General features: G+C 37.1%; 1 protein-coding gene across 6 annotated transcripts in view; it reads right to left on the bottom strand.

Annotated features, from left to right (window-relative positions):
- DIAPH3 (diaphanous related formin 3) overlaps positions 1 to 26812 on the bottom strand; it is a 507090-nt gene that overhangs the window by 466003 nt on the left and 14275 nt on the right. For 3 of the 6 annotated variants that reach the window (XM_055244170.2, XM_063618797.1, XM_063618796.1), the window contains exon 2: positions 9873 to 9905. The exons of the other annotated variants lie outside the window; for them this stretch is intronic. In XM_055244170.2, coding sequence (XP_055100145.2) covers positions 9873 to 9905 — 33 coding nt within the window. The remainder of the gene's footprint in view (positions 1 to 9872; positions 9906 to 26812) is intronic. 6 annotated transcript variants of the gene reach the window in all.

Raw genomic sequence — 26812 nt, 5'->3', positions numbered from 1 at the left:
TTCAAAATAGTTCATTTCTCATCTTAGAAAACATCTTAGATATAGTATGTCTTTATAATTACAATGATTTTCTCAGGATTAAGGTCAATGGCTATGATACAATTTCTCTTTTCCATTTAAAAGTCTCATATAGATGGCATCAAGGGAAAAGCAGAAAATATTAAGATACAGTCTTGGTAACATGGAGAAACCCCATCGCTACAAAACAATACAAAAATTAGCCAAGCAAGGTGGTGTATGTCTGTAGTCCCAGCTACTTGTGGGTCTGAGCTGGAGCCCAGGAGGTGAGGGCTACAGTGAGCTGTGTTCGCACCACTGCCCCGGGTGACAAAGCGAGACCCTGTCTCAAAAAAAAACAAAAAAAAAAAAAAAGGGAAAGAATGAGATATACTTCTAGATTTTACACTTGGTGCTTTCAGTGGAGAAAAGGATAGTACTTAAATGGCATTACAATGCTTTTGATAAAGATCATGTTATTTGGTATCTCACTGTGGTTTTCATTTGCATTTCTCTGATGGCCAGTGATGAGGAGCATTTCTTCATGTGTTTTTTGGCTGCATAAATGTCTTCTTTTGAGAAGTGTCTGTTCATGTCCTTTGCCCACTTTTTGATGGGGTTGTTTGTTTTTTTCTTGTAAATTTGTTTGAGTTCATTGTAGATTCTGGATATTAGCCCTTTGTCAGATGAGTAGGTTGCAAAAATTTTCTCCCATTCTGTAGGTTGCCTGTTCACTCTGATGGTAGTTTCTTTTGCTGTGCAGAAGCTCTTTAGTTTAATTAGATCCCATTTGTCAATTTTGGCTTTTGTTGCCATTGCTTTTGGTGTTTTAGACATGAAGTCCTTGCCCACGCCTATGTCCTGAATGGTATTGCCTAGGTTTTCTTGTAGGATTTTAATGGTTTTAGGTCTAACATTTAAGTCTTTAATCCATCTTGAATTAATTTTTGTATAAGGTGTAAGGAAGGGATCCAGTTTCAGCTTTCTACATATGGCTAGCCAGTTTTCCCAGCACCATTTATTAAATAGGGAATCCTTTCCCCATTGCTTGTTTTTGTCAGGTTTGTCAAAGATCCAGTTAGAATGGCCATCATTAAAAAAGCAGGAAACAACAGGTGCTGGAGAGGATGTGGAGAAATAGGAACACTTTTACACTGTTGGTGGGACTGTAAACTAGTTCAACCATTGTGGAAGTCAGTGTGGCGATTCCTCAGGGATCTCGAACTAGAAATACCATTTGACCCAGCCATCCCATTACTGGGTATATACCCAAAGGACTATAAATCATGCTGCTATAAAGACACATGCACACGTATGTTTATTGCGGCACTATTCACAATAGCAAAGACTTGGAACCAACCCAAATGTCCAACAACAATAGACTGGATTAAGAAAATGTGGCACATATACACCATGGAATACTATGCAGCCATAAAAAATGATGAGTTTGTGTCCTTTGTAGGGACATGGATGAAACTGGAAAACATCATTCTCAGTAAACTATCGCAAGGACAAAAAACCAAACACCACATGTTCTCACTCATAGGTGGGAATTGAACAATGAGAACTCACGGACACAGGAAGGGGAACATCACACTCCGGGGACTGTTGTGGGGTGGGGGGAGGGGGGAGGGACAGCATTAGGAGATATATCTAATGCTAAATGACGAGTTAATGGGTGCAGGAAATCAACATGGCACATGGATACATATGTAACAAACCTGCACATTGTGCACATGTACCCTAAAACCTAAAGTATAATAATTAAAAAAAAAAAAAAAAAAAGATCATGTTATTTGGAGCCAATCTGCCAGAGTTTTCCTGGCCGCCCTCTATGACACTGAACAAGTTACTTAAGCTCTCTCTTCCCCCAGTTTCCCCATCTTTAAAGATGGGAACAATAACAGTGCTTACTCAGAGGTTTGGTGTTTGGTGTTACAATTAAATGTGTTTATATAGTAACATTTGGAACACTCTTTGGCACATAGCTAACAATTACATAGTTCTTACTGTTACTTAACACACCGTTCTAATTAGCAACCACAATTCCCTAGTTATGTTGTTTTGATTTGTTTTTTTTAAGACAGGGTTTCCCTCTGTCACCCAGACTGGAGTACAGTGGCACAATCATGGCTCACTGTAGCCTCAAACTCCTGGGTTCAAGTGATTCTCCTGCCTCAGTCTCCCAAGTACCTAGGACTAGGACTATAGGTTTATGTCTGCATACCATCACACCCAGCTAATTTTTTTTTTTTTTTTTTTTGGTAGAGACAGGGTCTCCCTATCTTGCCCAGGCTAATCTCGAAGTTCTGGGCTCATGCAATCCTCCCACTTCAGCCTCCCAAACAAAGTGCCGTGATTACAGGCATGAGCCGCTACACTCAGCCCCCTAATTATGTTTTTATACTCCCTAAGTAAATTCTCCAGCATCTTATATCTTTCTATTCCCTAGAAGGTTTCTGCATGCTAATGAGAGATGCACTGTCAAGTTAGAGAGGCAGGGTCCTGCCATGAAGGCCTTATCTGCCATGTTAGACTTGATCTATATAAAACAGGTGCAATTAAGCAGTTTCAAACAGCATAAAACATGATCAGATAGGCAATGTAGATAGATCACTCTGATAGCTGTGTGGGAAGGCAGCATTTTGGGTAGCAATAGGAAGCTGCCAGAGTCCAGAGAAGAAAAAATGAGAAGACTAGGACTCTGATAGAAGGAACGAGAGAAGAAGAGATTCAAGAAATAATCAGAAAGAAACACTGGAAAGGTGAAGCTACTTTCTAAGAGAATATAAAGAATAAAACAAGTTTATGAGGAAAGTAAAGGGTTTAAGTTAGAGCACACAGAGCTTCTGGAATAGATGAGACATCCATTGAGGTTATTCAGTAGGCCAGTGAATTATTTCTCAATTGGAGGGAAGGTCCTAAACAGAGATATACATGGTTAGTTGAAAACTTCAGAGGTGATTACCCAAGTAAAACACTGTCTACTGAGGAAAAGAATAGTAGAATCAGGAAAAACAACTGAGAAAAAACAATAATTTAAGGCAAAAAGGAAAAATTATGCAACCAGATAGATAATGAAAGGTCAAAGGGGTATGAAATTGAGAAAATTTGATGTCACAGAAGTCAAGAAATCTTTGTTCTCCAAAGAAGCAGCATATGATTATATCAAGTAGAGTAGGTAAATCCAATAAATTTCCAAGAACTAAAAACTAATAAAAATTATTTGTGATTTTAAAACATCATTTATTAAAGATAAAGAAGTCACAACAATCTTATATATGCACTTCACTGCAAAGCTTCAAAATACATGAAGCAAAAACCAATCAAACAGGAAAAATAAAATCTAAAATCACAGTTGGAAACTTTGATACTTCTCTCAATAATTGTTAGAACACATAGAAAATTAACAAGAATACAGAAGATGTGAACAGCACTACCAATCATTCAGAATACACACAAACATTGACCAAGATAGACCATGTTCTGGGACATAAAGTAAGACTTAAAAAATCAGAAAGGACAGAATTCATGCAAACTGGGTCTCTGACCATGAGGGAACTAAATTACAAATCAGACACAGTCAAATATCAGGAAAACCCCTAAATATTTGGAAGTTAAATAACATATACCAAAATAACCCATGGGTCAAACAAGATAAGAAATTTAAAATATTCAATTCAATGAAATTTTGTGGGATGCAGCTAAAGCAGCTGTCAGAGGAAAATTTATAGCATAAAAAATCTAGTATGTTAGCAAACAAAGGCATTAAATCAATGACTTAGAGTTCTACCTGAAGAAATCAGAGAAAAAATAATAAAACAAAAGAAAGTATATAATAAAGGTAAAACAAACAAAAACAAAAGAACTATAAAGAAAATTAGTGAAAACAAAAGCTAGTTTTTCAAAAGATCAATAAAACTGGCAAACCTCTAGCCAGATTAGTCACAGAGAGAAACACAGAAAACACAAATTATCAATATGAGGATTGCAAAGGGGGTAATTAATACAGATCCTGCATTAAAGGGATAAGAAAATATCACAAAAAACTTTATACCCATAAATTCAACAACATAGATAAAATGTAAAATATAGGTAAAAATTTAGATTTAACAATATAGGTAAAATTTATGTCCTTGAAAGACATAAACTACCAAGGCTCACTTAGGAAAAAAATAGATTACTTGAATAGTCCTATATCTAGTAACAAACATTTAAACAAGAAAATGTCAAATAAGCACATAAAAAAATGTTCAACATTAGTAATTGTGGGAAGCGATTTGTCAGTTTCTTACCAAGTTAAAGACACACTTACTATAGGACTCCCACAAAAAAATAAAAACATATACACACAAAAAAAAACAACACTGTACTCAAATGCTCATAGCAACTGTACTAATAATAGCCAAAAACTGGAAACAACCCAAACTGCTGAAGAATTAAACCAATTGTAGTATTACCAAACAATGAGCCAGACACAAAGGCAACACACTTTGTGACTCCATTTATACGAAATTCTAAAAACTGAACTATAGTTCAGAATGCTGATACGTGTTTGTCAAAAGCCAGGATGGGAGAAGAGAATTGACTGCAAGGGGGTACAGAGGGAACCTTTTGGGGTGATGGAAATATTTCATATCACAACTAGTGCACACATTATTGTATACACTTCTCAAAATTCATCAGATTATACTCAATATTGGTGCGTTATATTGTAAGTAAATCATAGCTCAATTTTTTTTTTTAACTTTTAGATTCAGAGGTACATGTGCAGGTTTGTTATATAGATAAACTCATGTCACATAGGTTTGTTGTACAGATTATTTCAGCCAGGTACTGGCCCTAGTACTAGTACTTAATAGATATTTTTTCTGATATTCTCCCTCCTCCCACCTATCACCCTCAAGTATGCCCCAGTGTCTGTTTTACCCCTCTTTGTGTCCATGCGTTCTCATCATTTAGCTCCCACTTATAAGTGAGAACATGCAGTATTTGGTTTTCTGTTCCTGTGTTAGTTTGCTAAGGATAATGGCCTCCAGCTCCATCCATGTTCCTGCAAAGGACATGATCTTGTTCTTTTTTATGGCTGCATAGTATTCCATGGTGTATTAGTACCATACTTTCTTTATCCAATCTGCCATTGATGGGCATTTAGATCGATTCCATGTCTTTGCTATTGTAAATAGTGCTGCAATGACCATACGTGTACATGTGTCTTTATGGTAGAAAAATTTATATTCCTTTGGGTATATACCCAGCATTGAGATTGCTGGATCATACCTCAGTTTTTAAAAGTGTATATTACTAATCACAGCACTAAATTATAAACACACGGTTTACCAAGCATCTTACTTACTTTGTCCCTTAAACTATGTCTATACCAAGGCTCAAAAGCTACATAACTAACACAAAGTCACACAGCTAGTAAATAGCAGAGGTGGCACTCTAACCTGGCTTTCCTACATGCAACTACATATAATAAAGAATAGACACCAATGAAAAGACCTCATGACTTCCTCTAGTTTCTGTGCAGGCCAGTGTTTGGTTTTCTAGCTATAGCTGTTAACCATTTGTGGGTCATGAAATCAATTTAGTGGATTCAATCACCTTTTTTTTTTTTTTAAGGAATGGAGAGGAGTGAAGAAAATTAGAAAGGAATGGAAATAAAAAGATCAGAATTCATTTTGCTTAGAAATGTTAAATACTGGTTTTTAAACTTGTTTCAACTGAGAAGCAGAGAGTTTAGGAGTTTATGCATGCCAGGCTACAAAATAAAATGTATTTCTTAATGCAGTATCTAGTCAAAAAGATTTGAAAACCATTGCTGCAGGCCAAACAGTAAAGCAGGCTGCAGTTAGATGAACAAAGAGATGAGGATCATAGAAGTACTCTACTGTAGAGAAATGGTTGTGAAGGACAGGAGAGAAAACAGCAAGTCAAAAACAACTCCTACACTCCAAAAACACTCAGTGGACACGCTGATGGATAATTCAGCATTGTCACATCCACATTCAATGTTTTCCAACTTACCTTTTCAAACTTGTCTCCCCTCACTCCCCCTCCTCCCAACCTTTTTGCCTCTATGAGGAAAACCTTCCTCAAAACCCAGGTATAAGCAATGGAAGTTATAAGCTAAACATTTATTCATCTTTATTTATTACCCTAGCACCTAAGCTGCACTTTATACAAAGAGAATGCTCATATTTATAGAACAAACACTGCTTATAGTCTATTAACTCTGCCTAGGGAACCCAACACTATAGCAATCCTTTATTCCTTTAACAAGACAATGAAATTCAATTCTGATAGTAACTCAAGAAATAACCTTAAAACATAAAGTACTTTTGCAGACCTTTAACAAAACAACTTAAAGAGATAGGTTTTTAACATTAATGCTTCCCGTGATGTTTTAATGTTTCTAAAATACTGTTATTCAAATGTATGACTACAGCACAATGCTATTCTTATATGCCTCTCTCAAGTTCTGACCAAAAAAAGGGCTATTCACATTAAGAATTTCTACGTTGAAAGCATACATGCAATGTGTATGTTGTAAGGGGACAAACTTCAATCAGAAAACATATTGCTAGCACATATCAAGCATCATTGGCAAATGCTGCCCTGAGTTCTAACACACCAGAAATAGTTTAAAGAGCCCTCAAAATATCCAGCTACCCTTTCCCTTCTCACAACTCTGCATTGATCTATAACATATACCCTGGAAGGCTCAGCTACAAACGTGTCACACCACTTCCCTGTCCGTACATCAAGAAACATTTTTTAAAGGGGTAAAAACGGACAGAACTGAATGCAGCAGGTCAACAAAAACTTAAGAAACTCACCAAAACTCTATGAGAAAGGAAGAAACTGTATAATTAGTCCCAATTTAAATAAGTGAACAATCAAATAATTGATTTGCCAAGGTAACAGAGCTAAGAAGAGGTAAAATTCTGTCTTTCACGAAGAATCTTCTGATTCCAAATCCAACAATGCTCTTTCTACCCTGCATCAGTCAACAATGAATAAGAAAGAATTTACTCTTTGGTGTCTCCTGTTGAAGATAGCCATGCTTATTCTCAAATCTCTGCAGCAACAGATACAGATGCCTAAACTAGGCTACCTGCCTGATCCTTCCCTGGACTAAATTCTGGGCCTACTCAAGAGACAAGCTAAAGCACAAGATCAGAAGAGAACAGTGAGAGTGAGGAGACAGCAGTTCAGTCAGCAAGTCCACGTGAAGAGGGTCAATGAGGAATCCAGGAGAGACAGACATGTGTACAATTAAGAAGAAAGCAGGTGCAAGGCAACACTCAGCAATCCAGGCAAGCGGTCAGAAAGACTGACAGAAGGTCCTCATTACAGCTCCCTTACCTTGTGCAAAAAAGGCAAGACTCTGTCTCTGGGAAGCCTGACTAGCACCAAGCCAGGCTGAGATCCAATACCAGGCAGGTTATCAGAACAGTGACTCTTTCACTTGTTCAACAAAAAAATTTATTAAAATATTCACTATGTGCCAGAAAGCACACTAGGTACTGGAAGTATTCATTACACATCGTCCGTGCCTTCAAAAGGTTTAAACCATTGAGAAAGGCAGATAATAAATGATGTATTGTTGAAGATATGCACTAGGCATTATGGTAACAACTCAAAAGTTTTTACCTTACCAAGGCCAGCTGCAAGGATAAGGGGAGAGGTGAGGAATGGGGGAAGGTCAGAGAAAAAACTAAGAAAGTCCTCAATGAGGAACTCAATTATTAATATAAGATAGAGCAACATGGCTTCTGGAATGGCATGCCGAAGCCACCCCATGACTCTAGTTTCTAAAACTTAAGGTAAAGATTGTGGGTTGGCAGTGTGCAAGGACTGTCATATAATGAAAACAAGGGCAGTGTTTCAAAGAGAAAAAAATGCAATGTCCATAAAATATGAATAAACCTCAAAAATGTCATCATACAGAATACTATCCAGCAATAAAAGTGAATGAGCCTGGTGCAGTGGCTCACATCTACAATCCCAAAACTTTTGGAGGCCATGGCAGATGGATCACTTGAGCCCAGGAGTTTAAACCCAGCCTGGGCAACATAGGGAGATCTTGTCTCTCCAAAAAATTTAAAACTTCAAAATTAGCTAGGTGAGGTGGTGCATGCCTGTAATCCCCGCTACTCAGGAGGCTGATGTGGGAGGATTGCTTGAGCACAGGAGGTCAAGGCTGCAGTGAGTCATGATCATGTCACTGCACTTCAGCCTGGACAACAGAGTGAGACCCTGTCTCAAAAAAACAAAACAAAACAAAACAAAAACAAATGAAGTACTGATACATGCAACAATGTGGATGAACCTTGAACACATTATGTTAAGTGAAATAATCACGAAAGACCACGTACGATATGAGTCAATTTATATGAAATGTCCAGAACAGGCAAATCGATACAGTCAGAAAGTAGACTGGTGGTTGCCTAGAACTGAGGGAGTTGAGGGAAAACAGAGAGGGACTATTTATGAACATGACATTTCTTTTAAGGGTGATGAAAATCCTAAAAATTTACAGTCATTCTAAAAATGACTGTAGTAATGGTTGTACAATTCTTCTGAATATACTAAACACCACTAAATTATATACTTTTAATGGGTGAATTGTATGCTCCATGAATTATAGATCAAAGCTGTTACAAATATATCATTGTATATCATAGAAATTCAAACATAAAAATTGCAGATGGTTTATCAGCCTTGAGAAGCCATTTGCAAGCTGGGTTAAGTTAGCACAGTAAGTATATGAGACTTGAAGCAATGTGGAACAAAATTCAAGCTATGACTGTATCACTTGCCAGCAGGGCACACTTGGGCAAGCTACTTAATCTGTCTGAGCCTCAATATTGTCAACTGTAAAATAAAGACATCTACCTTGCAAGTTGAGAAATCTGTGTTGTTACCAATTTCTATATGTTAGTATATGAAAATGTCATCCAGAAAATTGTATGTAAATATGCTTTTCTTAGGTACTATTCAAAGGAATAAAACATATCAACATTCTAACACAATTTTTTAAATCATTCATGTCAAGATCTACGTTTCATTCATCTTTGTATTCTGCCTTACCCAGGTGCATAAGACAGTCCTTTGATATTAGAGGTACTATTTTCTAAGTGCTTACTATGGTCTAGGCATTCTCCTTCATGCTTCATATATGGTGAAGTTTAATGCAAAGCCTGGTCAATGGGGGTCCATGCTTTTTCCTCTATAACACACTTACATATTTTTGGTGTCATTGTTTATTTGTGTTTTGTTGTTGTTCTTCTTGTTATTCCATTACTATTAGCCACAAGTTACATTTAAAAATATATTTCTCAGAAAAACTTACTTGACTATGCAAGAATCTATAATGGTGCTATAAAGTGTTACTTACTATGAGAAGCCCTATTATTTTCAACATAAAAAACATAGTAAGGCATGCCCAGTTCTCTCATTTTTAAGCAAAATTTTAAAAATATATATGCATAATATTTTAGTCTGACTTACTTTAATTAGCAACTACATATTTCTGAAAAGCTGACACGTCTTTGCTATTTTTACTTCTTTTTTGAAGTGTGCAACTCATTCCTAAAGAATGAGAGTTGATTTGAATGATTCAAAGTTGACTAACAATTTGTAATTAAACAAATTTTTTGATTAACATATCCACCATTCACTTTACAACTTAAAACCAACAATTTAGTGTATTTTACCAGTTCTGCCTCTTATTTCAGCACTATAAGAACAGTACGTTTCCAATATATGTGACTTTTAGCAATTTCAAAGATGTTAGCAGAGCACACCATCAACGTTATATGGTTAGTTACAATTCATAACAAAGGAAAAGTGAAGGATAATCTTACCATATCATCCGTCAGTGTCCTAATATTTAAATGCTGCAAATTAAAAAAAAGCAATCATATCAGTAATTTATAACCGCTTTTTTATTTTAGTTAATAGGGTACATTCAAAATTCTACAATCCTAACTTGAATATAATTAAATTTCTGACAGTCCAATAAAAACACATTATATATAATCATTTTAATCTTTCTTAAAAAGATGGACAAAAGTTACCCTGCATCTGGTAGTTCCAAACACTTACTAAAATTTTTTTTAAAACTTTGTAAACCTCACAAACTAAAAAATTAACTATAGTACAATAAATACATTATCCCAATTAACAGTATTAATTACCATTAAGTATATGAACTTAGAACACAACGGATCTGTCTGAGAACGAGGGCACATAGAAAAAATAAAACAAAAAAGAACATTGGATATAAAAGATTTTAATGTGATCATTTTTCAGAAAATTTTTCGTATTATAAAACAGTGAAACTTTAAATTTACCATTAGTATGCAGCATAATAGATAATGAAGTACTTTGCTGTCTTAATTAACTTAAACAATTCTAGTAACGGAGAAGAATGTACTAAAATGACTATTTGCATCTTTAACATCAGTTTGATTTATCACCAGTGGTGACAGCAGACACTTTTCAATTTCATTGCTAGCTTCAAGGACCCTTTTGCTGATTTCCTTGCTAGACGAACATAAGACCATTCTAGAGAGTGAATAGTTTCCTACAAAATACAATTCAAAAGAAAAAATAATTATTTAGAGAAAAAACACAGAAATCTAAGTTTTATAAGTCCCAGTGTCGGGCAAGATATTGTATTCAAGTAACTGGAGTCAATTACCAATTCTCCTTTCTCTTATTCACTGGAGCATTCAATTTTTAAAGGGGCAGGGAAAGGGTCAAACACATTTTCTAAATAGGAAACAAGGTCTACTCTTTCATAAGGACAGATGTTAACAACCATTATCTAACAGACTAAGTGGTACACAGTTAAATTCAACATTTACTTAATAGAATAAAATTTATCATTCATCTTTGTATACTCAAGCACACCTTCATGCTCATGAATCTACCTCAGTGATGATCCAGATTAAAAATCTGTACAATGTAAATCACCATCCCAGATTCTCTTCTCCCTTTCTTTCACCAAGATTTTCCTTCTTCTAGTGCAAAGGAAAGAAGGTAACTGGGATCTAAAATGAATTTTGGGTATACCAAAGAAAATGTAGCCAAATGAAAGACCATTAGCCACACCACTAGGCTCCAGATTGAACTGCCTTGTTGAATTAGAATCACCTACTTTGACTTGGGAATAAGGAAGTGATAATAGTGGATTAACTAAGGGTTAGTATCTAATACCAGGCTACAGAATTTGCTTTTTTATCAATACTATCTTCAGTCTTTGAAATTAACAAGTATGCACGGTGGTCCTTAAAAGTGTTTGGGATCCTGAGTGGGACTGTAAAGTATGTAAGGAACTTAGGGCCAGAGTGTCACCCCAGAGATCATTACTAAAATTAAACCCAAACGTAGAGGGCTCTTGAGTTTGCAGAGAAAGGAGCTGGGGCAATGCCTGTGTGGGGCGCCCTTCCTCTAACAGCCTGTTGTATGTGTGCCTTCCTGCCAGTAGAGGCTTCCAGCCTATTGCATTTGGTTAACCACATTTCACTCTTGTTATTCTACAATCAGAGGTATCACTCCAATCACATTTCATTTCACTCTCAAAAGGGTTCATTTCAAGTTCCTGTGACAAAGAAAAAAAAAAGTGGCATGTAATGAACTTCTGGCACAATGGCATGCCAAGTGGCCTAATGCTTAAAAGGTAAAGCCAAAGAAATAAAGTATAAAGCTGAAATCCTATTTAGGATGGTATGCCACAATAAAGAGAAAAACATCTATTTAAACAAATAAAATATTCCCAAAACCAGCTTGAGTTGCTTCAGGAAAAAGCCATAAAAGTGATATTTTAAAAAGTAAGAGTAAAAGACAGTAGATAAATAATTTTAAAATAAAGACCACTAGGGTCCAGGCAAGATTTATGATCTAAAAACTACATAAAAGATACAGAAAGTAAAAGGAAAATAAAACTAGATAGGAAAATAGGAAATGTAAGTTACATGATGCAAAATCCAGTTGTAAACATTCAAGAGAAACACTTATATACTGTCAAAGGTCTAAAATTAGACCAACTTTTTAAAATTTCAGTTGGGCTCACAATGTTCAGGAAAAAGAACTGCCACTCTTATGTAAAAACAAGGCAACCCCAGGGATCCATTTTTGGTCACTTTTTTTTTTTTTTTTAAATATATACATTCTGAAACTATCTCATTGAGGATATAGCTTTTTAAAAGATTTAATTTCCTAAAGGCTTGATCTGTTTTCAAACTATATAGGTACGTGCATAAGCCCAGTTATAACCTATGTTATTATATTTCCCAAAGAACATGTGATGAATCACAACAGAATTAAGATGCAGGTGTATCTTGCACGGAGAAGTAAGAAAACTCAAAGGGATGTAGATGTGGAGAGTATAACCGAGTCTGAGAGAAAAGAAGGTCAATTCATCATTCCTTCTCTTCCAGAGAACACTTACCTATCAATTCTCACCATTAGCAAGAGAAGTCAATAGGGCAGGAAATCACAGCAAATTCAAGAGTCCAGACAGCACTGGAGAAACTCACTAACAGAGTAAGGAGCTGGAAAACTAATCTGAGAATTGTGTTTCTACATCAAAACAATAAAGTCAGAATAGGTTTCATTTCAAGATTTAGCTTGCTGAAGAATAGAGATTACATAGTTATGTAAACACATGCAATCTTAAACCACTAAAGATAGGCTAGCATTAAAAATCTAAATAAATCTAAGCACTAGTAATTTCCCTTAAAAACTGGAATGTCTCATCACAATTTACTTTAAACGTGAATTAAAGAAAAAATAAACACTAAATACTTACTGAAAAAATGTAAACACTATATCAAGTGGCAATCTTTTGTAGGATGTCTGAATGTTAATACTAAATTCAAGTTTATCACTGAAAAGTTTATATGATCGCAAGGTCCTGCCTGTTTGGCTTATACACATAAAATAGGGACTATCCATGAAGTAGAAATTGCCAAGAAGAGGGAGAAAGGAAGAGAATGACTAACTAAATCCTCAGATAATTCTGTGGGGTTTTAGCCTTACTTTTGTAAATACAAAACTATAAGGGTAATATCCTTAATTAAAATAAGAAAAAACTTTGTAACACAAAAATATTGATTTTATGGTGGTACTGTTTAAAATGAAGTACCTCTGTTTTATAGCCACCAGCAATGCTCTTTTACTATCTCCTAGTTCAGGAAAATAGTTAACTGCAAACATCAATCCAGTTCATGAGTAGCCACTGTGAACATCTACTCCAAAAAGGAAATAGAAACATAAAATCGACTATTAAATGAAAGCAACTAGGAACACCTTTAAAAATAATAACCTGATAGCAAACTTTTAGGGTTATATTTACCAAAAAAAAAAAAAAAGTTAGAAGCATACAGTTTTAGACATTAAAACTTTCATATCTAAATGTGACTGTGACCTTTACATATATTACCTACCTGGCCTATGATTCTGTAGGTGTTATTAATGTTTTATGGCACTGAAATCAAGTAAAACTCATGAATTTAAATTATAAACAGTTCTGTCCACAAGACTACTGGTTATTGGTTAAGGTGTGATATTAAAGAACATGAGGACTCTTTTCCTAAGCTAAAAACTCATCCTTCTTCCTACAGTCCTATGTTTCTCAACTTACTTAATTCTATTTTCCCCCTAAAAAGTAAGGAGAACCACATACAGATGGGTAACAATGTTTTCTGTTAATGACAGTTCCTAGGATGAATGGTCAAGAGGGTCACTCTGGAATTGAAAGAGGAAAAAAAGCCTTTATAGATTTTTCTTCAAAAGAACATAGGAGTCGGGGGGAAAAAAATAGAAACACAGAACATCGGTCTCTATATTCCCATTTAAGCAATGCATCAAAACTTTTATTGAAGATAGTACATGCTGTCAAAAAACGGATTTAGAGCTTTCAGAGAACTGTCCTAAATGCTGTGAATTCAAGAGGCATGTGAAATAGTTTCCCCACTAACTTAGTTTACAAGTAACAAAGACAGATAAATTGTAGTACACGAAGAAATATACAAACCCAGGAGGTCCACACACAGTGAAAAAGATGCCAAGCTGTAGCCCAAGACTTTTCGCAAATTTTATGTTTTCTTTCATCGGTTAGCACATCTGAACTAGCAGGCCAGTGGAGCAAAGGATCTGTCCACTGATATCATTAGGAACATGACAGCCACCATCAGATTCAAGCCAGTAGGCTTGCATCAATTTATTATTATCAGAACCAAATATGTGGTAGTATTTTTAAATAATCTTTGGCTGACACAGTTTAATTCCATTAAAATTGACTTTTTTTTTTTTTTTTTTTTTTTTAGACACAGTCTTGCTCAGTTGCCCAGGCTGGAGTGCAGTAGTGCACTTGATCTCAGGTTCAAGTGATGCTCCTGCCTCAGCCTCTCGAGTAGCTGGGACCACAGGCATGCACCATCATGCCTGGCTAATTTTTGCATTTTTAGTGGAGACACGGTTTTGCCATGTTGGCCAGACTAGTCTCGAAATCCTGACCTCAGGTGATCCTCCCACCTCGGCCTCCCAAACTGCTGGGATTACAGGAGTGAGCCACCACACCTAGCCAAAAATTTACATCATTTAAGTGGGTTAGGAGGGATTACCAACAGGAGGAAAACTTGTAAGATTAAAGACTCAGACAAAATTTTCATAAGCTAGATCCTCTGGACCAGCTGGTTTTTCCAGGTTTTTGTTTGTTTGGCATGCACAAGAATCACACCAAGTCTTTCTTTGAAAAGCTAGATTACAGGGCCTCAGTCTACCAATATTCTTATTCAGTAAGTCTAAGGTGGGACCTGGGAACCCACGTGTTTAAGGAGTCATGCCTGTAATGATGTGGCAGCATGCCCAGGACCACGTGAGAAACCCTACTCCATACTCCACCAGTATCAGCCATTGAACATTCCCTCAGCCTGCACACATATGAATTTCTCATCATGTAGCTCACTTTAAAAACTGAACATACCTGAAACAAGCCACATGAAGGGTATAGATAAGAAGTACAAGAGGATTTCAAAGAAGTGAAGACAGGGAGCTGATAACGTTGGGACAAGCCTTACTGCCATGAAGTGAAAGGTAACAATTAGTAGTTTTAAGATAATTCAACAATCTCTGGTATGTAGGATGAATTACCAATTGCATCATTTATTTAAATGCTTAGTCTAAGGTACAAATCATTTCATAAACATAAACTTAGTACCTAAGTATTAAAGATTGTTCATTGTGTCAGACTATGACATGACACCATTTGCTTGACAAAATGAATAAATCACAGGTTACTAACAGGAAGGAGGGAAGGAAGGAAGGAAGGAAGGAAGGAAGGAAGGAAGGAAGGAAGGAAGGAAGGATGGATGGAAGGAAGGATGGAAGGAAGGAAGGAAGGAAGGACGGAAGGAAGGACGGAAGGAAGGAGGGGAAGGGGGAAGGGGGAAGGGAGAAGGGGGAAGGGGGAAGGGGGAAGGGGGAAGGGAAGGGAGGGGAGGGGAGGATATCGTAAAGAAAAAAAAAGGATTAGTCTTCTTTTAATCATAATCTATGGCTGATAATAGGTTGAGATGTTGCTCACATTTTTGTTTTGAAGTCCAGATTATTCCTTTCCACCAATAATTTATGAATATGTACTTCAATCTAATAACATTTCTAGCCCACACACCTGTGTTTATCTTAACATCAACACCAATTATAAAGACTATGAAAATTTAAAGTAATATTCCTACCAGCCATGACACTAAACACACCTACAGAGTCTATCTATGGATCATCTCCCTGGCAACTACACAACACACATAGATGTGAAAATATTATTCTTCAAGGGCTCCAGATTTAACATCTAAGAAAGGTCCAAAAATAATACTGAAGCTTTCATAGCACTGAGGGCAAGAGTAGAGCTGGCTCTTTGATACTACAAAGGAAAACTTTTAAGTTCACACGTTTTTTCAGTCCAAGGTGGAAAAAAGTGAAAGGGGAGATGTTAGGAACAGGTGAGAATTAGGAAAAGCTCTCCAGCCTCTTTTAATCTGCTCATTTATTCAAAACTGCAATTCTGCCAACCTCAGAAAGACAAATATACCATGTATTACTCATTATGCAAAGCTTCTCTATTGTGATGCACTCAAGTATCCAGACCTCCCTGCCCCTCAATTCCTCCATCGTGAAAGGAGAGCCAACAAGAGAGATCAGCTTTAAGGAGAAGGCATCATTCAAGTGTCCACAGCAGTGAAAAGATTCATTTCTCTGAGAACACAAGGTTTAAGGAGGCAACATACCTGCTAGGAAAGAACTGCCTCTCTAGAAAAAAACAATTATCATATTGTGGCTTGGAACTCTGACCTAGATTGCACCCCACAGAGGCTAACCTAACAAGTCATTTTTCATTCTAACATAACTCCAATATTCTTTTTCCTTGAATGAACTCATTCAATGTTGGGGTAAAATAAAAGGAGAAATATAATGGCTAATTTAGTAACACAGCTTTTGTACATATTTTAAGATGCCTCTTTGTCTATTTCAGGTCTTTTCACCTATACTACCAGATCAAAAACTCTCTTGCAACATGTCCAGGGAAAAGCAAATCGAATCTCTGAACCACTTTACAAGTAGGTTCAGTTCTAGGTTATGGGAATCCAAGACCTTTTTCATTGTCTGGAGAAGGCTGAAAAGCATTTACAGTATTTGCTATACAGAGAACTAGAGATCCCAGAACTCCCAGAATCACCTTGAAGCTTATCCCAACTACTAAATTACTTCTGAGAGTGGCTCAGCATCCTAGACATCTTGTCCACGACACAAATTTAGATTGGATGTTCCTGAGACTGACAGAGCATCACCCACTCTTTCACATATATTTGAGAAAGATTTTGTTAATATTTCAGCATCACCATAAAGAAAGGAAATTTGGTTAAACCATTTTAGGAAACAATTTGGTAAAACAAATCCCATGTTCACACTTTAACCTAATAATTCTACTTCTAGAATCTATACTTGGGAATTAAGAAATACAATCAAAAGTTTATATATAAATATGTATCACTACAGCATTACTTTAAATAACTAGAACTGTAATCAGCCTGACATTTCCCCAAACATAGGAAAGATTAAATAAATCACAGTCCTACCAATATGGACTATAATGACATGGAAAAATGCTTACAGTACAATGGTACATGAAAAAAAGTGCATTTAAAATTGCATATGTAACATAATTCCAACTTCATTAATATACATATACATGGAAAAAACAAAACAGGAATCATAGTTTTCTACATAAACGCTTACAATGGTACATGAAAAAAAGTGCATTTAAAATTGCATATGTAACATTCCAACTTCATTAATATACATATACATGGAAAAAATAAAACAGGAATCATAATTTTATACATCTGGATTATGGGATTTGTGGGGTTTTTTCATATCTTCATGTATTTTCCCAGTTGTCTACAATAAGCATATTTACTTTTAATACAGAAAGTATTTTTTAAGTTACTATGGATAATGCTTTTCAGGTTGAGCAGAAAATATAGATTGTTCCTTTTCAAATAAAAATGTATGTATTAGTAAAAGAAAAAATGAAAATCTAAAAAACATCTAATAATGTGCACAGACTTTTTAATAGGCTAGTTTTTTTAATGCATATTTTCAAGTATGTCAGAATATATTAAGCACATTATTCATTTGTTTTCTAATTCACATATATAAATTAACCAATCTCAAAAAGCTCCTTGGTTCTGTGAATTATTGATGTTGTCACCTGCTACAGACTTAATTCCAAGAAAAATATACGAATCACTGCATCACAAGCACAAATCCTTTTGACACAAATTCAATTTCTGTGGCAACAATAATATATTGACTTTGCTTTATTTTTCTACTTTATGACACTTATTAATGGCAGAGTTAAAAGAAATCTATCATTTTTCTTTATTGTAAATGTAAATGATATCATGCCATCTTGAGAAAGTTAGGGTAAATACCACTTACTAGATAATTCCTTAATGTAAATAAGGTCATGATGCCAAAATATAAGAAATAAAAGATAAAGATTTTAAGCAAGACCTAGTCTCATAATTCTAATTTTTTCTACTACACAATTAGGCCAACAACATGTGTGAGACACAACATTAAATATGAAGACCCAGTCTCTCCCCTTACAAGCTTGCAACCAAAAGAACAAGATAAACCAATAACCAAAATGCTTCATAATAAGGTATTCAATGGTGATTGGAAGAAAAGGCAGAGTCTCCACCTGCTAATCATATATGCTTAAATGCATGCTAATTAACAGGCAAGCACTATAGCAATGATCTAAGACTAAAGGCAAATAAAATTTTAGCCATGATTCAGGTAAAACTTGGAATGTAGAATTTGTTCTTCTAATAGAATGAAAGATTCCTAAAACATTCATTCATGCAACAACTGTTAATTAAATATTGCTATATTCTTGACAAGGGAGAGATCAATAAATAAAACAGATTTTTGCCCTAAAAGAACTTATCTTTATTGGGGAAACAGACAATAAGCACAATAATTACTTATTTAAGATGTTAGAAGGTGATGAATGCTCTGATAAAAAATAAAAAGTAGCGTAAGCCAAGAGGGTTTGCAGGTTGCAATTTTAAACATGGGGAATTGAGGTAGGCACAGGCCTCATTGACAAAGTAGTGTTTGAGCAGAGTTGCCAGTGGGCTAAGGTGTCATCTATGTGGATGGGCAGGGGAGTGTTTGAGATAGAACAGCCATAACAAGGCTGTCAGGAGGAGTATGCCTGATGTTCAAGAAACAAGGGAGCTTGTTGGCTCCAATAGGACAAAATGAAGTCAGTGACAGGGAAGGAGGAGGCAGATCAGTCCCAGACCATTTCAAAGACATGGGCTTTTACTTTTCTAACTGAATAGTCACAAATATTTTGTAAGTAAACAAATATAAATAACCAACTTACACAGTAAAAAATAATCAGATCAGCATATTCAGCATATTATACAAATTACTGAAGGTAGGGAGGAAGGTCTGTACTCAAATAATCATTATTTACTTGAGGGCCCTTTAAGTGGCTTAGTTATGCTTCCAAGAGTCATTTACCAGAAGGTATTAGAAATACTCTCAAAACACTGTAAAGCCAATAAAGGCAATTTTTGGAAAAACTCAGTTAATTCTATCAACTATTTTTTTAATATGGAATTAGTCTAGGGGGTAGAGGGACCAGTTTAGCATGTCTAGAGAAAAGAGGGTAAGAAAAACAGTATTTACAACCATTTAAACATAACTCTGAGGACCCCTCGGAAGTTTAAGCACAAACCCTAAGGAGTCCCCCCAAGAGGTCTACATGCAGATGGTAATGTGCTCCACACGTGTGCGAGTCCCAGCAACAGGGACCCTTGTAGACAGCCCAGCACCACTCATGGTTGCCCCTCCTCCAGCTCCTACAATCAGGGACTCTTTTCCTTCCTACAGTTAATAATCTCTGATTTACCTCAGCATCTCCAATATGCCCTTTTCCTTTATTTTTTATTTTTTTTTAGAGACAGGGTCTTGCTGTGTCGCCCAAGCTGGAATGCAATGGAGTGATCATAGCTCACTGCAGTCTCGAACTACTGAGCTCAAGCGATCAGCTTCCCAAGTAGCTGAGATTACAAGAACACACCACCATGCCCCACATTTTTTTTTTTTTTTTTTTTTTTTTTTTTTACAGACGGCAGTCCCACTATGTTGCCCAGACTGGTCTTAAACTCCTAGCCTCAAGTGATCCTTCTGCCTCAGCCTTCCAAAATGCTGGGATTACCGTAAGGTGTGAGCCCACCTCATCTGGCCAGCCTTTCTCTTTTAATACTTTCCTAAATAATCCCCACCTTAAACCAACCTACCTTGGTTTCTGTTTATTTCTGGGCCTTGACCAAGACACTACCACAGTCCTCTCCCTCTCAATACCTGGCTCACCTTTCAAATGCTGCCTGATTCAGGAAGGTTCTGTAAGCTTGCCCACATCAAGCGTGCCTCTCCTGAGACTTTTACATCCTGCCTTGTGCTGTGGCACAATAGAGCAGTACTGGGCCTTTATCTGAGACAGCCTGGGCTCTGGGATAAGACTCACCTGGATTAGAATCCAGCTCTGATACCAATCATCTGTGTGATCTTGAGCACTTAAACTCTCTGAGCCTGAATTTCTTAACTGTACCATGAGGCAAACAAGCATCTTCCCCATAGGCTTGGTAGGAGACTTATAGAAAAAGGCCATAGTACATAAAATACTACACCTGAGGTTCAGAAACTTTGACCAATGTTATTCTGCTTCCTTCACAGTAAGATCCATATAGGCATCACCTGGGTTCAGCTCACTCGTTCTCAAGGATACTCCCAACAGTCTTCTCCTCCTCTGGGGCCCCATAACCAGTCTGTAATCCATCTAAATCCATTTTAAATGTGTACTGCCTCTCCTGTGGGCTTGATTTTTGTCATGGTCACTTTACCAGCAGCTCTGTTTTGCTGGGTGTCAGTTATGTTGGGCTGCCCTCTGGGGCTTTTCACATGCTGTCATATTTCTTTGGGGCTCAAATATGGGGGTTGAGAAATCTACGCAGTGGCAGTTTCCTAATGCCATCCCCAGAGCCAGCATGTTGCCAGGGCCTCAGGAGACTCACAGTCAGATGGATGAATGAGATGTGAGGTAAACAGATTGAGTAAGTACTGCAGATAAAAATTTAGAGTAAGGGTGGATCAACCTTCATTATTATGGAGAAATGATCTCATTTCCTTCTTCCCACAGCCCTTTTGTTTACAATTCCCTTGGGTCACCGATCATGGTTTGTCTTGCAGTTTGTGTTTATACCTCCTCCTCTGTTTGTATGTCGCATGTACTATGTTCCCCTCAACTTTGAATCCCCAGCCCTACCATGGTGCAGGGAACATTTTAGGGAGTAGTTATCAACCTGACTACATATGAGAATCACCTGAAAGCTTGCTTTCTTTTCCCCATACAGATACCTATGTAATATCCCAGCCCAAATGAATCAATACCCAAAGATGGAGCCTGCCATGGATAATTTTAAAGGTCCCCAGGTAACTCTAATGTGCAAACAGGAAACAAACTACTAAAACTAGGCAAACTATTTTAGACTCAGTCTTTCAGTACCAAGACTGTCATCAAGGAATCTCCAAAGATCCCCACATGTAAACAAGGTAGACACCTGTGGGTGTATCTGCCTCCTGCACACCATCTCTTCTCTGAGAATGCCTATGCCATAGAGGTAGGCCCACCAGTCTTCACTGTTCCTTGTAAGCCAGCCCTAGCCGCAGCTAAACACAAGGCAGAATATAAACCTAAGCAGAACCAATCAAATCTCCATTTTCCCAGAATTCTAGAATTAGAATTCAGAAATGAAAATCAGGCTCTACTCTTGCATGGACCAAGGACGTGTATGTCTATCTGGAATTATGAGGTTCTAGGCTTGGCTGTGTGAAGATCAAAGCAGAGGAAGCCACACAATGCAGAGAACCAACAATGGAGCTATGCCTAGTGAGATGCAAAGAGACACTGGATGGCCTGAGAGAGAGAGAGACTGAGAAAAGCTGTCAGCTTTTAGTTCCTGGTTCCAGTCCTTCGTGACGGCCAGTTTGATTAGAGGTGCTACTCTTGTGCATCTTTACAATTCCTCCTTTCAGGATTACAGTAGATATTGTATAGGGATCTGTTCCTTTAGACCAAATGGGCCTTTAACTGAGACAAAACCCAAGATTGCTAAATGGGTCCCTAGGTACCCATATGATACAGCCCACCTTATCACTACTACTACACCTTACTGGGCACTTTGCGATTACTAGTATACCCAGCAACCCTAAAAACTTGCTATTATCCCCATCTTAGAGAATAGGAAATTGAACAGCACAGAAGTGACTTATAAGGGTTGGTGAGTACCTAGTCTGGGAATTAGTCAAAAATCCAGCCTCATTCTCCTTCCTTTCCCTCAGTCCCCAGAACTATGATGGGACAGCCAGCTGCTGAAGCAGTTTCTGAATTATTTATGGAGCAAAGAATTCAAAAATGAAATCTTAACAAGAAAGATGAGTGTAATTCCAACTGGATGATTACTAAATGATAACAACAACACTGACTACAAAACCATACCTTAAAACCAGGCGTGGTGGCTCACGCCTGTTATCCCAGCACTTTGGGAGGCCGAGGCGGGTGGATCACAAGGTCAGGAGATCGAGACCATCCTGGCTAACACGGTGAAACCCCGTCTTTACTAAAAAAAAAAATACAAAAAATTAGCCGGGTGTGGTGGTGGGCACCTGTAGTCCCAGCTACTTGGGAGGCTGATGCAGGAGAATGGCATGAACTCAGGAGGTGGAGCTTGCAGTGAGCCGAGATCGTGCCACTGCACTCCAGCCTGGGCAAAAGAGCGAGACTCCGTCTCAAAAAAAACAAAAAAACAAAAAAAAACAAAAAAAAAACCTCAGAGATAAATGGGCATGGAGGGGGGTTGCAATTTCTGTCAATTGACCAACACTAATAAGAATACATGGTTTGCTAGGGTGTTTCCTCCTTTTTTTTTTTAAGTTGCTCTCAAATATATAATAGAAATGAAAAGCTTTTTTATTTCTCATTTATAGATTTTTAAAGCTGTGGTATATACCACAAACCTTATAAACCATATACTGTCAATTCAGACTGAAACATAAGCCAAAATTATCCACATTCCAACATGTCACTAAGAAATGCTTGTCAGGAATTATAATACAACAGCTAAAGAAAATTTAATTTCTTAAATTATTGATAAAGTTTGAACTTTTTCTAAATAACTGAATTACCATTAAGTTTTCTTGTATAATTTAATACTACTTTTTGTTATACCCTCTAAATTGTTTTATCTCTTAAAAGGAATCAAAAAGATGAGTACATATTTATAAAATTAGCATCTGAAAAATGAAGAGCACAATTCCAGTTTTTACATGCAGTTCCAGTACTATGCATAGGATATAGGTTACATTTTACCTTTCTTTCAGAAATATTAACCAAACAGGATACAGTTACTGCACATCTAAGTTACCAGGCCACCAGGTGAGGGCTGGGTCATAAAGACCTATAAAATATGGTACCTGCCCTGAAGAAGTTTACAATGCAATAAGTTCTAGAGGAAAAAGAAATAAGCTGGGTCACTTATTTTCCCTTTTTGGTGATTCAAAAAAATAATATAACATTAATAACTGCCTGCCAGAGCTAAACATACTGAAAAACACAGATGCATCTCCTTAATGCTTTCCTTTGCACTTGTCTTCCAAAGCAATGTGGGAAATTTGGAGAGATAAATTCTAGAATGGGATTTGATACAGAGTGGCCCAATACTGTACCTAATTTGCACTGTGCCATATGCAATACAGTGAAATCCTAACACATTACATTCTATATTGCAGTCTGGTTATGAACACACCAATTTCTGTAGTCCAGCCACAAGCTCAAGCAACTGCAGCCTAACTGTCCTTGGAAATCCTCCAACAATGCCAAAGGAGACTTCAGCAATGATTTAAGCATATTTGTATAGGACTTTTTAAAAGTACAATAGTTTTAGGTTGATTATCACACCATTCAAACACACTAATAAAAAAAGGCAACAAGGACTGCAGGAAGTCAGCAGCTGACAGCCACAGGTAAGGGAAGGCACCCAATGATCCTAATAATCTAGTGAAAATTACTAAGGACTGCAGATCTCACAAGGATGTGAAGATAATTCTCACATGCCTGTTTCTGTCATCACTGATGTTGTTTCACTTGTAAACTTATTGAGGGTAGCTCCACAGGCTATAAAGCTGCATCATCTTTGCCAGAATAAAATGTTCTTGTTATCTATAAGAGCTAAATCACATTACTGGAAGGTAGTCTATAAGAAACACCTGACTCACAGGTGAAGCCTCCAAGGGCCATAGGTAGTCCCTCTAAACTTGAATGCAGGTCAATGTCTGTCAGCTGAAGGAGAACTAGAAAAAAAAAATGCTGCCAAGAATACCATAGGAAAATTCTCAGCATGTGTCTTCAACTTGTGCAAATTTCCATTTACAGAGAAAAGATCATTTGGAAAATATAGCCATTTTTGGAAGACTGAGCAGCCAAGGTTCTTAAGTATAGGAGACTGGGACAAAAAAAAAAAAAAAAAGGTAAATTTGTTCACCAGTCTACTTGGTACATGTTTGGAACTAGAGATCTCAAATAGGAAAAATTTCCTCTTAGGCCTCCCCTTCCCCTCTCCAACACATCTATCAGATAAGTAAGGCTAACAGAAACTTCAATGTGTAAGGTACAGTACAGTGAGATTAGTGCTATAACTGATACTGATCTAAGCATTCCAGAAGAGCTGCTTACAGATACCAGGGAACACCTCAGGGTCCAGATTTGCTTCAAGCATGCACAGAGGACACTGGAATGGACCAAACCAGCACAGAGCAAAAGCTTTCCAGACAGGAGGTCTAGCTTGTAAAACTACATTGCAATCATGCAGGGACCTACAAGTAAATTGTGTGGATGAGGAACTGGAATTTCAGGTGGAAATTGAGGGATCCAATCTAGAAATGTGGGCAACGACGAAATCATTAAAGGACAAGATCATGCTACTTGGCCTTTAAGTTGTGGATGATGCAGGAGAGAAACTGAAGGGTTTTAAGCAGGTTCCATAATCACACTTCGGTTCCAAAGAAAACTACTGTAGCAGCAACATGGTGGATAAAACAGAGTAGACCCAAGAACCAGAGCCAAGGAAATCAGTTAGGAAGCTATTGCGATAACCCAGCAGAGAGATGGAAGGTAAGATAAATGAGGTCAGGGACAGTAGGTGAAGAGAAGAGGCAAGTGCTATAAGTACCCAGGAAGCATAATCAAGGTTACTGGATAACCAATGCATATGGAAGTTAAAGATCAAGAAGTTGAAAATAAATCCAAGGATAAAATGTTGACACTGACTAAGAGAATACAAAAGAAAGAAGTTTATGAGAAAGCAGATAAATTCAAGTTGAGATACAGTGAGTTTGAGGTACCTCTAAGCCATCCATGCAAAATAAGGTTGAATATTTTGGACAAAAGCTCAAAAGACCATCCTAAAATAAAGATGAAGTTTAAGAAGTCATTAGCTTCTAAATCTGAGCTGTCCAATATGCTAGCCATTAGCTACATATGGCTATTTAAACACAACTTAATTCAAATTACACAAATTAAAAATTCAGCTCTTTGGTAGCAGTAGCCACATTCAAGTGCTCAAAAGCCACATATAGCTAGTGACTATCAAATTGGACATGGCAGGACACAACATTTCCATCGTCTCAGAAAGCACTAATCTAAGTGGTAGTAAAAGCTAAAGAAATGGATGAGTTCACACTAGAAGCACGTATAAAGTAAAAAGAGAAAATCAAAGAGATTACTTAGAAACACTCATTATAAAGGGTAGGGAAAGGAATAACCAAAGATCAGAAGAGAAGAACATGTTAGACCATGGTTTCAAGGGGGGCGAGGTTAGTACAAATACAATGAAGAAGTCATATAGGGTGAGGCTTAAAACAAAAATCAGCACTGGGTTTGCCAGTTGATCTGCCTGGGCAACAGAGCAAGACCCAAAAAAGCCCAACTTAACTCCACAGCCTGAGTTCTTAAAGATTATGCTACATGAACTCCCCAGTAACACTGTAGTATATGTGTTGATTCACACCTCTCTTTCCCCATACCAGACTGAATATAAACTTCTTGAAATCAAGGACCAAATTGCATCTACCCGTGTGCTATGCTCAGTATAACTGGCATTCAAAAATTTACCGAATAAATGAAAACAAGTAATTCACAGAAAGTGGCTAAAAAGGAAAGAAGCAGAGCATGGTATTCAGAGAGACAAAGGGTCAAGGGAAAGTTGAGGAAAGGGGTTGTTTGGTTTTCCTTCTGCTTTTTCTTTCACAATGGTAAACATTTCAGCATCGTTACAGGATGGAGCGTGTAAAGAGCAAAACCTTCCTGACAGAATGTGGATGGGCCAAAAACAGCAGTAAAGAGATTAACCTCAAATAGGAAAATATATTCCTTGTGTGGATATTGGAGGAGAGACAATGAAGAATGTTTGCAGATATAGACAATTACAGCAAGCTCTAGGAAAACTTTCTCTGAAAAAGGTATCAAGGGGCATGCTAAGAGTCAGGAGTAATCATTTCTAAGATCTTAAGTGAATGCTGTGGTATGTTCCCATATGGGAAAAAAAGTGAGTGCTTGACACATACACAGAATATCATTGGAAGGATACAAAAGAGCCAGGTGCAGTGGCTCACATCTACAATTCCAGCACTTTTGAGAGGTTGAGGTAGAAGAACTACTTTAGCCCAAGAGTTCAAGACAAGCCAGGGCAACACGATGAGACCCTGTCTCTATAAAATATAAATAAATAAATTAGCCAAGCAGTGCAGCGTGCCTGTAGTCCCAGCTACTCCAGAAGCTGAGGTGGGAGGATCGCATGAGCCCAAGAGGTGGAGGCTGCAGTGAGCCATGATTGTACCACCGCATGCCAGCCTGGGTGACAGAGTGAGACACTGTCTCAAAAAAAAAAAAAAGATAGAAAATAATAAGCTAACCAGCAGCCCTTGGGGCTGCTCTGCCTATGGAGTAGCCATCTTTTGTTTCTTTACTTCTCTAATACTTTCTTTCATGTTAAAAAAGAAAAAATAATAAATGTCATCATGGCGGGTGGCGGGGGGACCTTAATTGGTGGTCTAGGATGGAAGGGAGGCTTAGGAAATTTCCCTTTGTACTCCTACATTGTTG

This window comes from Symphalangus syndactylus, chromosome 15 (genome assembly GCF_028878055.3).
Source record: "Symphalangus syndactylus isolate Jambi chromosome 15, NHGRI_mSymSyn1-v2.1_pri, whole genome shotgun sequence".
In the NCBI taxonomy this organism is placed as follows: Eukaryota; Metazoa; Chordata; class Mammalia; order Primates; family Hylobatidae; genus Symphalangus; species Symphalangus syndactylus.
The sequence above is the reverse complement of the archived record's forward strand: the minus strand, read 5'-3'. Positions and strand labels throughout refer to the sequence as shown.